The sequence below is a fragment of the Haliotis rufescens genome, unplaced genomic scaffold, assembly GCF_023055435.1.
Source record: "Haliotis rufescens isolate VD_foot unplaced genomic scaffold, xgHalRufe1.0.p SCAF_16, whole genome shotgun sequence".
Classification (NCBI taxonomy): Eukaryota; Metazoa; Mollusca; class Gastropoda; order Lepetellida; family Haliotidae; genus Haliotis; species Haliotis rufescens.
This window is the reverse complement of record NW_025963846.1, coordinates 18,362,909-18,380,089: the sequence shown is the minus strand read 5'-3', so window position 1 is coordinate 18,380,089 and position 17,181 is coordinate 18,362,909. Positions and strand designations below refer to the sequence as shown.

The following is a 17,181-nucleotide window of genomic DNA, read 5'->3' as shown; positions in this document are numbered from 1 at the left end:
CTGTTGAGATAAAATACCAGCGCATTTGGTTCCCAACATCTCCTGACTGGAAAATATTCAAATTTTCTGGAGCCAAAGGAAATATTATTTGTATTTTAATCGACACCAGAAAGATCAATTAAGGCATTAAAAAATCTCCGGCAAAGTCTGAATCCAAAATGGTGACCTTAAGTCTAATTGATTTTACTTATCGATTTGTTCAAAATGCCTGTAGCTTAGGCATGCATTGTATGCGTCATCAGGAATTAATCACACACAGCCAGGGAAATATCTCCGCCATTCCTTCAATTACAATAAAACCTGACTAATACAGACGTCATGACCTTAACACTTTGCTCTGAATCGTTCCTCTCTAATGTCTACATCTAATGTCAATGTACCACTGCATGACATTAATGATATACACTTGGTTGTTCAGCTTGTGAATTGCGGAAATGTATAGTCTTTATTCGCAGCCATCAAGTCTCGTGGGGGTGGTAGTGGCGGTGGGGTGTTGGGGTAGTCCAGTGGTTAAAGTGTTCGCTCGTCACGCCGAAGGCCCGGATTCGACACCCCACATAGATACAATGGTTGAAGCCCATTTCCAGTGTCCCCCGCCTTGATATGGCTGGAATATTCATAAAAGCGGCGTAAACCCATACTCACTCACTCACTCACTCACTCACAGAGAGACAGACAGACGAACGACGGACACTCACAAACTAACACACACATGCAAAAACTGCCAGATGAAAGTCGGGATTCCCAAGGTATTAATAGGGGCTTATGGGTACAAATACTACTTCTGTAACATCATTTGTCAAAAAGTACTATGTGTTTGACATATTGCCTGCAAAAAGTACTTGATGTCTTCATTTCTTTCCCAGTTTCTTTCACAAACAAGTGCTATGGTTATTTATAACAGTGAACTCCTGGACCGTTAAAACGTGCAACAAGAGACGGCCAATTTGATTAAACAGCTAATGTATGGGCAACGAGCGTCACTAATGCTACTTTACTTCGTTACATGTTAAAATTCGGTTAATTAACATATCCACGTGAATGTCACAATTGTAGGTAGGGTTTCAACACGAGTGAATTACACACCCACAAGGAGTGACGGTGTGCCGTCAAGATGGTGACACGGGTTAATACACTGGCATGTTGGCATGCATTAGGAGTTCCCTGCCGTCTCGGTATCAGGATGTTGGGAAGGCATTTGGGGACTTATCAACTTTCTTTTACGCACCAAAAAATAAGTAACTTTGTTATTTTGTTTACGGAATTTACTATTGAGGACATTTTATTATATACTTCAGTGTGAAAGACTGAGTTTTCTGAAATTGAGAAAAGTGATATTTTCATTGCAGTGAACACAACACTTGATACTACACTGCAGTGAACATAACACTTTAACTATTGTCATGCAAGAGCTACCAAGCTCCTCACAGCGATAGCCCGTTCGCGGAGCTCTCTGAACTATCGCTGCCATCCGTCAAAGCTCCCCACTGTGATAGGTGGCTACAACCATGCTTGGGGTTGAACTCGCAGCTGACTTACCGTTATGTTTACAAACAAGTGATGACTGCAGTGACGCCGAATAGTCTTATCCCTGCTAAATTATTTTCTTTGTTTGTCAATTTGAATTTCTGTTTCAGTGTAGGATGTGATCCGGAAAGTCACGATTAGTTTTGCACGTGGGTTCGCCGCACATGCAAAACTAATCGTGACTATGAGAACCATATCCAGCGCAAAACAAAAGTCGCGGTAAAGTGCGGGGTTGACTATTTGAGGTTGTTTCTTCAAACATGGAAAAGATAGGAACAGAAACGGATGGCAGAATTCTTGTATTTCCCGAGCGAGAGCGAGGGTAAAACATGATTTCTTACACGATTTTCGCAAAATCAGTATGACACAGATAGGAATGTAATAATGTACATATAACCCACTGTTTTTTAATCCTTTTGAGCTTTTCAGAAGAAAGGTTCGAAAGTTCATCTGCCTGATGGAACAGTCGCGTTCCTTGTCCTTCTAGAATAAAATGCTTAATTGTTTTTTGTTTGTTTCATTTTACTTGTTAACAATTCTAAAGGGTTGTATTTTTATTTCCATGGACGCAACTCTACACAGCGAATTGCGGCGCCTTATTGCGTGCCCCCTTTAAGTCTAGAGACACATATATGACTTGGCAAACCCCAGTTGTTCAGGATCTCTCACTTGATTGATGCATGGAGTAAACTGACTATAAAAGCCCAGTTTCCACCCCCGCAAAACTAGGATGGAATTATGAAGTTATATATTTGGCTGGACTAACGCGTCTATACATAGTACAATCAAACTCGCGGGACGAAATCGACATTCGGTTCATAAACAACATGGCGACTGCCGTGTCGATTGCAGGATTTGCAGAGCATGTGTACTATAAAATGGACGTGAATAGATGTTCATGTTTTTAATCTAGGTACTCAAGTGATTTGATGCACTTCGCGAGATAAGACCTATTTTATTACAAAAAGATCTTGATTATCGATCAGATTGTCTGGCCTCAGACCACAATTAATTTCATTTTTTGCTATCTACAGTGACATGACAGCCATCCATAATTATTATCAGTCGTAGGCTGTTCTCCTGTTGCATGCTGACCAACCTGCCACTTGTCACTTAAAACGCAAAGTTTCGGCCAGCATTCACCACCTTGCTTTCGCAGTAACCACTGTCAACAATGCTCACCGGAAGTTTCGAGCCGAAACACACACAGCGGCCTTCAACTTGGGGTCAAATCATGGGAAGCTGGAATCAATACCTTCACAGATTGGGGCTAACAAAAGATTGACAGCAAACTACAATGTCTTATCTTTCATTTAAGCTATCACAGGTCACTCCAAAAAAATTGCCACAGGCGGAACAGCCCATTTAAACAGGGTACTATATTCTCCTATTTTCCTTCCGGTTCATGCTAAAACTTAGGGGGGATAACTGTGGTCTGAGGCCGTCTTGACTGGGCGCCGCCATTTTGTTTGAATCAAATGCAAGTGATTTAAAGAGGTAGAATATGATTGGTCAAAAGGGAGGGACATAACCTGTAATAGCCACTGGTGGCGCGATGATCGAACTACGAAATTGTAGCCTAGCTCGGCAAGGGTGGAAACTGGACTTTTACTGTCAATTTACTCCCTTGCCTGTCATATTGCTGGAATATTGCGGCGTTAAACAACGAACACAATTGCGTCATCTCCATATCATAAAGCATGTTTATAGTGCTGCACAAGTAATACCCCGTTCCACGGACCAGTGTGCTATTATGTTCCACTCTCAACTTCCCGGGGAGAGAACTCAAGTTGCAGGTCTCCCTTATCTCGTACACCTTTATGGATAACAACTTCCGGTTTATTGCATATAGCGACGTTTCGATGTAGATTCTTACACCGTTATCAAGCTGGAGTGACAACAACCAAGTGATGAGAGGTATATATACATGGCATGTTGTGATGTTGCTATATGCAATAAACCAGAACTTGTTATGCATAAAGTTGTACGTTTTTCTTACTTATCAAGAGCTTCCTTGTCTCACCAACAGTGTATCAGTTCGACGCTGGTTGACAAAGGTTGCAAACAATTAAAGAGCCTTATGTGTTGTAAGACATTCTCTTCGATGTAGTGGACAGAGCGTCTGACTGGAAGGGAGTATTGTTGGCGGTTCGATCAACTTACATCCATTAAGGCATTCCCCCACACGCTGCATCCAATAACGTGACTATGGCACTCCATTACTCGCCACATGTTCTAATGAACTTCATCAGGTTCTGTACCAACTAGGGCACTCCAGCAAACGCAGAGCCCATCCAGGCACTCTACTACTCGCCACATGCTCTAGTGAACTTAACCAGGTTCCAGGTGGGGGTGGGGGGCTGAGGGGTAGGGAGTGCGTGTGTGCGTGTTTGTGCGTTCGTATGTGAGTGCCTGTGTCTTCGTGCGTGTCTGTGTGCGGACCCGTAGCTTCAAACTTGTATGGGTCTTAATGGCCTGCAGTAATTTACATGTCGATATATTTACCACAATAACCCACAGTTTCTTAAATGAGGGAGCATGAAGAGTCTATATAGCCAGGGCCCTGCAGCTTCTAATGTCTGTTGGTCGTGATGGCCTGGCGTTTGTTTTTATTTCAAACACTGACCCCATCTCCTCAACTCTTCTTGGCGGGGGATTAAAAAACAAAACAAGAGTTTGCCACAAACGTGGATATATCCCCCGCCCCTGTTGCAGAATTTATGACATAATTAAATCTAAACAAACCCTAACCTTTTTTTAACTAAGGTGGAACTTGTCATGGAAATTGTAAAAAAAAGAAGAGTTTGGAACCTAGGTCCATCTTGCTGCCATGGAAGCGTACAAAAATAAAAAATTCTAAAATTTCTAAATAGCAAAAGGCACCAGTTTAGCATGTACCTGACAGACCTGCAAAGTTTCATGAAAAACTATTGAACGGTTTATGAGTTATGCTCCGGAAACGAACCTTTCCCTCACAGAACCTAAGTCCATCTTGCTGCCATGAAACGAAACGTGACTGACGTACGGACGGACGGACGGAGCCCGTTTCTATATCCCCCGCCAAAAGAGCGAGATTCAAACAAAGACAATGTTTTGGTGTGTTCGGTTTCATGATCTGGTGTATCAGGGAACGTACTGAATAATCTGAAACGGGTCAGCCGTAAGGAGCCTCATCTGTTTTTGTACACAGAAGGCCAGGCAGTACCTTGAGCAGGCTGGAGGGGCTTTAGCATCTGACCGCGAATTCTAAAGTTGTGTCTGCCGTGTTGAAGGGTGAGATAATTCAACTGTCATTCCTTACACCATTCATTTTAGCATCATAATCTCGTAAATCAGGTTGATAACAAAAATACAAACCGCATTATACAAGGTCGGCATAACCCTTGGGAAAGAGGTGACCTAAAATATGAGGGTGTGAATGGGTGTACAACATGGGTCGCAAAATGTATTATAATATGCACATGTTGCTTCTGGCTCGTTGTGTGTTATCGAACCCCGACTGCGTGAACATATACTTTGTTATGTCAGGTGTGGGCCTGGCACATATTACCCACTAACGTAAGGGACCGAGGCTTTAAACACTGGGCTACTGTACACCTGTCTGCGTCGTGAAAAGAGCGTCATGCAATGCCTATGTTATTCATGTAAGGAGCGAACCATTTGATACAATACTTTGATACAGTGCTTTTGCTCTTTGTCTTTTCAAGGACATGGTGAGGGTCATCCTAAAATATGACAGACACCATAGAAAGTATAAAGAAATGGTATCTAATACTGAGTGCAGTATTCTCTATTTGTATAAAAGAAGACCATTTTTACAACACCACGTGTAGCACAAGCTCAGCCATCAGTTTTCTTCAGATTGGGAGAAAACTGGCCAACTTGACATGTTTGTACTCACAACTACTCGAATATCGCTAAAAGCGGCGTAAAACCAAACTCACTCACAACTACTCGGGGAATGTACTTTGCAGTTACTAAGATTGTGGATGATGGACATAAATAGCAAAACATTAAGTAAACTGACTAAGAAACGTTACCGACCTGAAATCATGACAAGGTGGGTCCAAACCCCGCAATGGTTGAAATTCAATCGCCCAAACATAACCAAACAATTTGATGAGTGATGAACGTGCTACAGCACCCAGACCAATGGAACTTGAGTTTGAAGTGAAACGTTAGCTGCACTAATGCCAGCCTACAAAGATATGGATATAGAAGAAAGGAACGATGTACTGTTCATTCACACCCAAAACGTTGGACAGTTGCATGTTATGATAAGCCCTACAGGAGAAAGAACAAGCTGTTGGTAACGCAACGCATGATCACGTTGCAAGGAGTTTTGGCTGTAGACGGATGATAGTCACCAGGCGCATGGGATGATTCAGACGGACTGGGAGGAAGAAAGACATGCCTAGGTGTGGCAGACCCCCTGTCACCACCATCACTGTGACGTTTTAAGCTCAGTCATCCTGTCAGTCGCTAGACAGTTTCCAGAAGAATGCGTCGGTACAATACCAGAGCTTGCAGCCCACTACGAGACGTAACGCTGACACTGCAACGCTGGAACAACAGAAAGTGGCAAAGAGTCATGTTCAAAGGAGAGAGCAGGTTTAATCTGTTCCTTGCAGATGGAAGACTGTGTGTCAAACTCCGACAAGGAGAACATTGTTGCATTCCAGATTTCGAACCGATTGGAGGTGGCAGCATCTGAAGCCCTGTCAATGCGGTATCTATAGTAAAGTAAATGCGGCATCATTTGCAATGTGGCAAGTCAAGGCAGATCTGGTCATTCTATAAGGAAACAGGACAGCATTACATTGACCAACCTCTCTACCCTGTTGTACTACCATTCTTGCAACAGTACAGGACAGACCTTGTTTCGACAAGCTAACACAAGGCCGCAGACAACATCTTGTCATGGCCAGCACAGTCACCAGACGTATCACCTACAGAACTCTTGTGGGATCAGCTTGACGGTCAAATTAGAGCATGACCAGGCGGCCCTTATAACAAGGATCAGTTACCACAGGCCCAGTGAGAAGAATGGTGTTGAATCCCATTTCTTGTGTTCAGACGTATCACATCTTCTCAAGGTCGTGTTGGGGCGTGCATTGTATCCCGTGGTGGACATCACAATACTGACTGTCACTGGTGACATTCCGAAGGTTAAGATTCCAGTCTTGATAGTCGATCGAATACTGAACAACTCACCCAAACCTCCAAACTGCGGACGCAATACCTTCCTTTTTGTACTCATTCATCGTATAACTTGTAATGATGTTGATATATAATTCATGTCTTTCGACAATACAAATATGTAATTTTTACCAATTAAGTTTAAAGGAAACTTAATAGGCATAACATCACAGCGACCAACTGTTTCAGTCCTATCACAATGAGACTCAAAATCTCATCCAAATATTAATAAATTAGTGTTACAGACATACTGTCTATCATGCTCATGTCGCGATTTCAAAGGCTTTTTTACGATGCGATATTTCTTTAAGCAGATGGATGCTGATTTTCTTTTATTTTCATAAAATTATAAGCTGTGTTTTTTCTCCAGAGCCACACTCTCGTTTCCCTTTAAATTCTTCGTTGGTACGGTAGAGACCTGCAAAACCTAGTCAGATTGCATTGACTGAAATAGAAAAGACATCCTCCATATTTCTTTATATACAGGTCTTCATAGCTTGTGTTAAAATGAATAGTCTATTTCCTGAAATGTAACACATGCATTCAGTAAGCGTTCAGTCATGTGGAACTAATTCCCTAATGCAACTTATCATGTGTATTATAAACTGAAGCAGAATTAGAGGTAACCCATTCCCGAACGGCAGGTTCCTATATCAGTGTCCACGACCGGAGCCGCTGTCCCGCACTGAAGACAGAAGCTGGTTACGTACCAGGTGGTTTCAGTCGAAGCCTGTCAAATCTGGTTAGACTGGCGTCGTGGCAATTGTATACCTGACTGTGTGTTTGTTCCTCCTCTCTTTGTTTTAGATCTGGCCAGTTGTATAATAGTACTGATTGGTTACTATCAGGTTTGCAAACTTGTGACTTTTTACCTGTCAGACGGTTTAACCCTCAGCTTGGTTTAATGCATAGAAAGAATACTTAAACTTCAGTTGTGTGTATCTTTGCCAATGCGCCTGAATGCAATCGGTCTGTTTTTCTCAACGTCACGAGCTCGTACGCCATTAATAATCTTTTTGACAATTACGAGTCGGCTACTCTGTGGGCGAGGCGTTACTATAGCATAGGCTCTGAAATGATGAGGATGGCCTTGGTTTTTTTAAGCATAAGACTGAATTTTACACTAAATTATGACCTGTCTTTTGTTCGTTTTTAAAAAAACGTCCCCAAATCAAAAATGGTCTAACATGATATGATATATGACATTTGAGCTCTTTTTGTAATGACAATAACGGTTTTACATAACTCAATAGTAAGCTTTAGATTACATACACATAGCTTACTTAGAGAGATTTTCACATGAATCACGGTCGTCTATCAGATTATGTCCTCAGTCTTATAAAGGCAGTCACTGATAAAGCATTATCATTGATACCTTTATAGACGGCACACGATTACCATGCCCCCTTGAATGACAGCTAGAGAGAATGTAGATCCTATTACTGTGGAGACTCAATGTCATTACGACGAGCCGTAAAATGGGGATTATACTTCTGAAGGCCCACGATGGCTATACAGCCGTGCTACCTACCGTGGTAAATCTATTACCAGGCTTACACGTCCCTCCTTAATGTCTAAGCCCCCATGTCAGACCGGGCACCTGTTATAGGGATCCTGACACATCAGAGTAAAATCGTTATCTCTCTTTCAACACAACGACCTTGACCTTTCGGAAATCAAAATAGCCCATGATGTCGCAAACCATCTCCCTTTTACAAACTGTCTGCCAAAACCAATGAAGAATGGTTTTCAAGCAGGAATAATCTTACGCGCTACTTGTTTCTGAAGCTGAAAAAGGAAATGTCATGACAAAATGGCTTTACGTTCCTCACTTATTTTCCATTACCGAGGAGCTTATATTCACGAGACTAATCTGTTAGAGCGTCAGGCAGGTTCTCCTGTACATCATATGATTAACGTTAAACCACGAGGCCCACACATGTAGCGAGGTATGCATGGTTTGAGACGAGAGAAGTAGGGCTTCTGCGGGGACCATAGAGTCATATCACCAAATAGTATATATCTATTTATCGAGTTGTTGAGGTTCCTATTCTAACTAATACAATGTCACCAAATCGTGACCCAGTAGGGTAGCCTATTGGTTAAAACGTTCGCTCGTCACGCCAAAGGTCCGAGTTTAGTCATCTGCGTGGGTGCAACAAAGTGTGAAGTCCATTTCTTTTGTCACCGCCGATATAGTGCAGGAATATTCCTAAAAGCGTCTTCATGTACACGTCGTACCTTACCTCCACTGCTATCCCTACTGAACTCACTGTCAACACACATCAAAGGGAACAACATTCTAATGCCACTTGGGTGTTTGAAGCACCGTCTATGATCGTGTTGGTAACTCATTTTGTTAGTTGTTTCAACCCCTTACTCAACAATATTTCAGTGGTTAAAGCGTTCGATTCTGCACATCGGTACAATATGTGAAACCAATTTCTGGTGCCCCCCGCCGTGATATTGCTGTAATATTGCCAAATGCGGCGTAATACTGTAATCACTCACTCCCACACTCAAGAATATTCCAGCTATATGATAGCTGGAATATTGCGAGTGCGGGGATAAACGACAAACAAACAAACACAAGATTATATCCAAACCTTCGAAGAGATGCGTTTTCATCAACCTTTGAAATCTATAAACCCACAATATCAAAGTTTCACGAAAGCCTCTTAGCGCTTCGACCTCCTTGCCGCTACGACACGGTTAACGGCCCTCTTAAGGATCTCCTTGAGACGAAAGCGTCTTAAAGTCAATCTTAAACTGGGATGTCGCAAGACCTTATGACATCGTACTTTACATGGAAACGGGACCCGGAAGTGAAAGGGCGCCTGTCGGTTTGATCGCCTGGTGATCACTCGGCATCGTGTTTACACCGAGACAGTTCCCTTAAAAGTTATGACGTTGTTTACGAGGTCGTAGCGCTAAGAGGCTTTCGTGAAACGGCACCCAGGGCTACAACATAATGGTATGTTTGTCATCCGAGGTCATTTAGCATCAGTATATTCACAGTTTAGAAATGCACTCGTTCATATCATTGAGAGCAAATTTCATTTGAAAATATATATTTCGTTAATTAAAATGTTAAGACTTTGGTTTCAACACCACAGATTTTGCTTCCTCAAAGAGTGCACAGAATGACTGCACAGCGACGAGTGTTGGTGCTGGGGGCCGGTAGGGTGTCTGGGCCGGTGTACGAGGACCTGGCCGAGGAGAAGGACGTGCACGTCACTGCAGGTGAGATGTCAGTTCATCAACTATCTATTATCACACAAAAAATCTTAAATAAATCGACCGAACTAGGAATCGTGTTCTAACGATGTTTTGAGACAGAATATGTTTTCAGCGAAACAAAAGGAGGAAAAACACAGAATTACATATAAGAATATCCAGCAAGTCAAACAGGACACATTAAATTATTTATTTCCAGTTTTATCGGGAACAGATTAACATTTTATAACAGAAAACACTTTGAAACGTAGACAGTTCGTTGTCCATACACAATGAATACGGAATTGTAAAAATGATATAAATAAACCAGTATTATACCTAACTTTAACCTGTACTCTAGTTGACTGAGGGGGGCACGGGTGGCCCAGTCGTCTAGGGCGCCGCGATTCGCTGTGCAAAGTTGCGTCCCTTAGGCACGCCAGAAACCTATGATTGAGGGTTCGAATCCCGGTTCGCCCCGATTATGTTTCTAGGTTTGTCAGCACCATAACCATGCTCGTTGGTTTCACCGAAGTGATAAACGCCTGAGACCTGCATCACTTCGGGCTTTCCTTCCACATTAAGCTGACACGCCGTAATATGACTGGAATACTGTTAAAAGTGGCGTTAAACCAAACTCACTCACTCACTCACTCACTCTAGTTGACTGATGAAATGCACACTGACATTATGGCGATGCTTTGTTATGTCATACTATAGTCATTATCAACAAATCTTATTAAGATATTAACACACAATGCCTTTCAGAAAGTGGTCAAATGTAATAAATGTAATATTTGGGATAGCACTTACTGAAGAAAGTACAGGTTCTCGTACTTCTTGGGGGCTGAGTCCCGTCCGGGATTCGAACCCACATTGCCAGAGTGAGGCACCTAATCGCCAGCACACAAAGTCGGCGATCTAACCAACTCAGCCACCGAGGCTACCACAAAACAATGAAAGTCCAACAACTGGTAGTCTAGATCACGTACATTGTGTACCCCTTTGACATGTGTAATTTGGCACGGCTCCAATGGCCGAAAGCTATGAACACACAATGCCATTTAGAAAGTGGTCAAATGTAACAAATGTTGTATTTGGGATAACACTTTCTGATTAAAGTACAGATTCTGGTACCTTTTTTAATCTAATTAATGAGTGCAGTTGATGTTGCTTCCATGGACACCACAAGTTTGGGTGTGCGGGGGTGGGGGTGGGGTCTGGGATGGTTTTGTTTTGTTTTTTATCGCCGCACTCAGCAATATTCCAGCTATATGACAGCGGTCTGTAAATAATCGAGTCTGGACCAGACAATCCCACGCAATTGGGATCGATGACATGCATCAACCATGTCAGCGAGCCTGACCACCCGATCCCGTTTGTCGCCTTTGACGGCAAGCATGGGTTGCTGAAGACCTATTCTACCACGGATCTTCACGGGTCGTCTGGCATGGTAAAAACATTAGGCTAAATAAAACATTAGATAAAAAAATCTGGTTTTGCAGCTGAAGCTGTAAAAGTATGTAATCTCGACATTGCGCACCGTTGTAATATGGCAGCTGGACTGGTCAGAGCGGCGTTAGAATATACTTACTACTTATTAGCATGAACATCAACAAACCGGATCCCGGAACTCCGGGAACATTGCACCTTGCAAAAAATGGTTTAGTTAAGGACAGGTGATGTTTATCCGTTAGCTGACATCCCATCTTTACCAGGACCTATGACCTCCCTACAAATCGTGTTCGTGTTAGTTTTCATATAAACCTTCCCTTCCATTCTTTGAAAACATGTTACGATCGTCTAATAATGTTACAGCAACGTTATAAGCACCCCGTGGCCCCTCCATTCACTGCAGGATCCACTGCGTTTAGCTGTGTATGTCGTCTTAAATGTACTTAATGGTATATTTGTCAGAACATCCTACAAAGAAAGGATCCTGAGCACCAAACACATCAGGAGCCACGGGATACGGTGGAATATTTTACGCATTGACGGGTTCATATTCGAATCAATTCGTGACCCCTCCAGTCTCCAAACGAATCATTATGTCCGACTAGCCTACGCGTGCGCTGTATTAGGCTAAAACACTAGATCGCGGAGATCTGAGGATACCTCGACATCTTCATGTAGCTCAATCTTGATTTACATTTATCGTGGCGGTAAGGTCAGTGCGATACATCAAAGATTCAAATGTTGTTTTTCTTCTGACGAATTAGGCTTACGACGCATCAATGTTTCCTGGGCATCAAAAATTCTCCCTCTTATGTGATCAAGGGGGATAATGCATGCACTGACTTATAACCCAAATTAATGTGATTACTTTCAAAGTGTTGACATCGTTGATTAACGCCGCACGATATGACGGCGGTCTGTTAATAATGGAGCCTGGGCCAGAGAATTTATTGTTGGACATAATTTGCATCGATTCACGCAATTGGGATACGATGACATGGATCAACCAAGTCAGCGAGCCCGATCCCGTTAGTCGCCTCTTACGACAAGCACAGTCACCTTTTACGACAAGCATGGATTGATGAAGACCTGACCTGATCGGGATTTTCACGGGTTTCTTGCCATATATGGAGAGTATGCGTAGAGCATGAAGATGTCCCAACATAGAGGCGTCTCTGTGACGACAGCGTCAAGCCAGGGTAGGATGTCAACACATACAGGCGTTTCTATGACGACAGCGTCACGCCGGGTAGGATGTCACCACATACAGGCGTCTCTATGACGACAGCGTCAAGCCAGGGTAGGATGTCACCACATACAGGCGTCTCTGTGACGACAGCGTCAAGCCAGGGTAGGATGTCACCACATACAGGCGTCTCTGTGACGACAGCGTCAAGCCAGGGTAGGATGTCACCACATACAGGCGTCTCTGTGACGACAGCGTCAAGCCAGGGTAGGATGTCAACACATACAGGCGTCTCTATGACGACAGCGTCACGCCGGGTAGGATGTCACCACATACAGGCGTCTCTATGACGACAGCGTCACGCCGGGGTAGGATGACACCACATACAGGCGTCTCTATGACGACAGCGTCAAGCGAGGGTAGGATGTCACCACATACAGGCGTCTCTATGGCGACAGCGTCAAGCCAGGGTAGGATGTCACCACATACAGGCGTCTCTATGACGACAGCGTCAAGCCAGGGTAGGATGTCACCACATACATGCGTCTCTATGGCGACAGCGTCAAGCCAGGGTAGGATGTCACCACATACATGCGTCTCTATGACGACAGCGTCACGTCGGGTAGGATGTCACCACATACAGGCGTCTCTATGACGACAGCGTCACGCCGGGGTAGGATGTCACCACATACAGGCGTCTCTATGGCGACAGCGTCAAGCAAGGGTAGGATGTCACCACATACAGGCGTCTCTATGACGACAGCGTCACGCCGGGGTAGGATGTCACCACATACAGGCGTCTCTATGGCGACAGCGTCAAGCAAGGGTAGGATGTCACCACATACAGGCGTCTCTATGGCGACAGCGTCACGCCGGGGTAGGATGTCACCACATACAGGCGTCTCTATGACGACAGCGTCACGCCGGGGTAGGATGTCACCACATACAGGCGTCTCTATGACGACAGCGTCACGCCGGGGTAGGATGCCACCACATACAGGCGCCTCTATGACGACAGCGTCAAGCCAGGGTAGGATGTCAACACATACAGGCGTCTCTATGGCGACAGCGTCAAGCCAGGGTAGGATGTCACCACATACAGGCGTCTCTATGGCGACAGCGTCAAGCCAGGGTAGGATGTCACCACATACAGGCGTCTCTATGACGACTGCGTCAAGCCAGGGTAGGATACCACTTCCCTTCCACTGATACATCAATTGGAACTAAAAATACAGGAGACCAGTCAATTCGCTTAATCCGTTTCTTGTTTTGATTTATGCATATCGAGTCACAAAAGTGACAAAAAACTCCAAAAAAGACTATGACAAGAGGGATGACTTCCATTTTTCCTTATTTGTCGAGCAATATTCCAACAGCTGTACCCTCACAACTTTTCGGGGCAGTCGGGTAACCTAGTGGTTAAAGCGTTCGCTCGTCACGCCGAAGACCCGGGTTCGAATCCCGACATTGTTACGATTTATGGTGTCCCCCGCCGTGATATTGCTTGGATATTGATAAAAGAGACATAAAACCATTCTCACTCACGCACAGATTTTCAGTTACAATCGAGCATTATCTTTATACAATATTCAAGGCCTCAGTAAAGCTTTCAAAAAGTTTTATGGTAGACATGGCACTCGACTGTCGTGGGGGAAATGGATGTCAAGTCTTTCTATCGAATGTGGTTTTTTGTGTGCATCGTCAATATTTTCGTAGAATGGAATGGGCTTAGAATGTAAACATCGCCCCAAATATCATTCTGTAATCAATCATGATCGTTCCTTACAATATCGGTTAATTGGTAAATGTCCTCCACGTGAGATGCGTCTTTAATTCGACACTGTAATATATAAAAAAAACGCTATCTAGTTATCAATTTCTTTAAAGAAACATTTTTAGCATACAACATTCACCAATTAACACACATTTTATACATGCAACAAATCATTCAAACCTATATATCTCCGAGTAAATAAACTTGCCCTTCACGACGCAATCTGACAAAACAGTCTTAGTTATATGTCTGTCGTAACCCCGGGGCCGTCGGGTAGTTTAGTGGTTAAAGCGTTCGCTCTTCAGTCACCCCGAAGACCCGGGTTCGATTACCCACATGGGTACAATTTGTGAAGCCCATTTCTGGTGTCCTCCGCCGTGATATTGCTGGAATATTGCTAAAAGTTGCGTAAACCATACTCATTCACACTCTGTCGTAATTCCAGCAGTTTAACATAGCCCTACGTCAGACTATCGTATTATGAAACGGAACCAGGGTGAAAAAGGTTTGTGTATATTTCCAGTGTCCGTCCTGAAGAGCGAGCTAGAACGAGCTGTTCAGTTCTGCCCGGGGGTGAGGCTGGAATGTGTGGACATTGCCCAAGACGCTGAAGGAAGAGATAGACTGATTGCCGAACACGACGTCGTTGTGAGGTAGGTCAAGCTGTCTAGTTGTGAAAGACGATGGCGTTGGTATATTGTAGTTATTTGTTGCGCATTTTAAGCTTGGGGAATACACATGCCTTAAAAATACTTGAATCCCCCTTGGATGTTAACGGTTTATGTGTTGTCCCAGAGTGAGTGAAGTGACTAAGCAACAATCCAGCTACACCAATCGAATTTGGACAAGCAATAACTCGTCAAGGAAATCATGAGCAACAATGGCGGCTGTGTTAGGAGTTGCTGCTGTTGCCAGTGTAGTGCTTGTGTGTGATATTATGACTGTATTCGTGATACAGTAGCGACATGGTATGGTGTGAGTAGTTCACGTTGCTGCTGCAAGTGTAGTGCCTGTGTGTGAAGATTATCACTGTTTAGAGTGGACGTATAATCGCGATACACAAGCGACATGGCGGCGACATGAGTAGTTCACGTTGCTGCTGCAAGTGTAGTGCCTGTGTGTGAAGATTATCACTGTTTAGAGTGGACGTATAATCGCGATACACAAGCGACATGGCGGCGACATGAGGAGGTCACGTTGCTGCTGCAAGTGTAGTGCCTGTGTGTGAAGATTATCACTGTTTAGAGTGGACGTATAATCGCGATACACAAGCGACATGGCGGCGACATGAGGAGGTCACGTTGCTGCTGCAAGTGTAGTGCCTGTGTGTGAAGATTATCACTGTTTAGAGTGGACGTATAATCGCGATACACAAGCGACATGGCGGCGACATGAGGAGGTCACGTTGCTGCTGCTTGTGTTGTGTTTTCGTGGAAACAACACGAACACACAGAGCATGACTTTGCGATACACCAAGACACGTCATCGGTGTGGACAGTTCTCTAGTTTTACAAAGAGATTGCTATGATGTATCAAATAACAGCTAAGAAGCTTAATCAGTCTCGTTACATATGCTCAGCCTTACCAGGGACACATCTAGTAGGCTTCATAGGGTTCTTGAGACGCTAATGGAATATAGATATATCTTTCATGAACTTCAGCTGTCAATTGACTGATACTTTATAGTTCTGTTAAACTGCTTGAAATGGGATTTGCATCTTGATTATCAGCCCCTATGGAGAATTACTGGTTGTCGATATTACTCATCAGGGGCGCGGTAGCGGATTAACCCTGTTCTCGCCAGGGGGCATAGAAGGCCAATAAGTACAGAAAATACGACCTAATTTGTTCATAACGTAATTGAGTTTTGAGTTCTAAGGGGTTTTTCAAAATGAGTTTCGAAATCGAACTTCATTTCAAGTTATCATGAAAATTACTCGCCTGCAAGACACATGCTTCATGGAAGAAGGGGGGGAACGAGTTGACACTTAACATGGGAGTATTGTATTGTTATGTTTGTCCTTTCACCATGTGTACATGCAACAGTGGTAGTGACAGATGAATCTGCTGTATGTCAGGTTAAGATTCTGGAAACAATGTTAATAGCCAGTTTTTGCCCTGAGAAATTGGACTGATATATGTCGGTTCTTTTCCCATAGCCAGAATGCGGGGGTCCTTGGCGACTGATGCTGGCTTGTGCCAGAAACGTAATGTTTGAAACGTTTATAGCAGTAATGTAACAATTGAGATGTCTAAGCTACTACGAAAAAAAATTAATGATTTGAAATTTGAGAGCATGATTGTTTTTAAAGCCAAATCCAGTGTAATTCATCAAAGACGTCAAATTAACGACGCCCAATTAGAAATATTTATGAAAGTCTTTCGAGTTTTAGTCGGTCATTTTTCAGTCTCAAGGACTGTCACCATTCGTGACCAACTCGTGTTATTCCGGGACAAGCCGAATAGCGACTCGTGCCCCTTTCGTAGCCATTTTAGCGGCCGGGTTCCGTCTTAGCGCAAACGGGCATACCTAAAACAATTGTCATTTCGTTGCGTAATGGTTCACACATTTTCCCCATATATTATATATATTTCAGATGCAGTTTAAAGCACATCTGGGCGTGCGAAACTATACAGTATGATTGAACACATTTAACTGTGTCTTTGGTATATTTTTAGATGCAAGACATATGTAAAATCAAAAATTATTTCTGAGGGATTATTTGACAAAGAACTTGAAGCCATACGCGCATTCTGATTGGTTTGTCGTATTTTCGCACATAACATTCATTGATAGGGGGACGAGTCTTCTTGGAGGTTACGG

General features: G+C 43.5%; 1 protein-coding gene across 2 annotated transcripts in view; it reads left to right on the top strand.

Moving 5' to 3' along the window:
• The first annotated feature begins 4,694 nt into the window (after positions 1-4,694).
• Positions 4,695-17,181, top strand: part of LOC124121455 (alpha-aminoadipic semialdehyde synthase, mitochondrial-like) — a 28,735-nt gene continuing 16,248 nt past the window's right edge. For both annotated transcript variants that reach the window (XM_048396949.1, XM_048396948.1), the window contains exons 1-3: positions 4,695-4,800; positions 9,843-9,969; positions 14,881-15,010. In XM_048396949.1, coding sequence (XP_048252906.1) covers positions 9,870-9,969; positions 14,881-15,010 — 230 coding nt within the window. In that variant the 5' untranslated portion in view covers positions 4,695-4,800; positions 9,843-9,869. The remainder of the gene's footprint in view (positions 4,801-9,842; positions 9,970-14,880; positions 15,011-17,181) is intronic.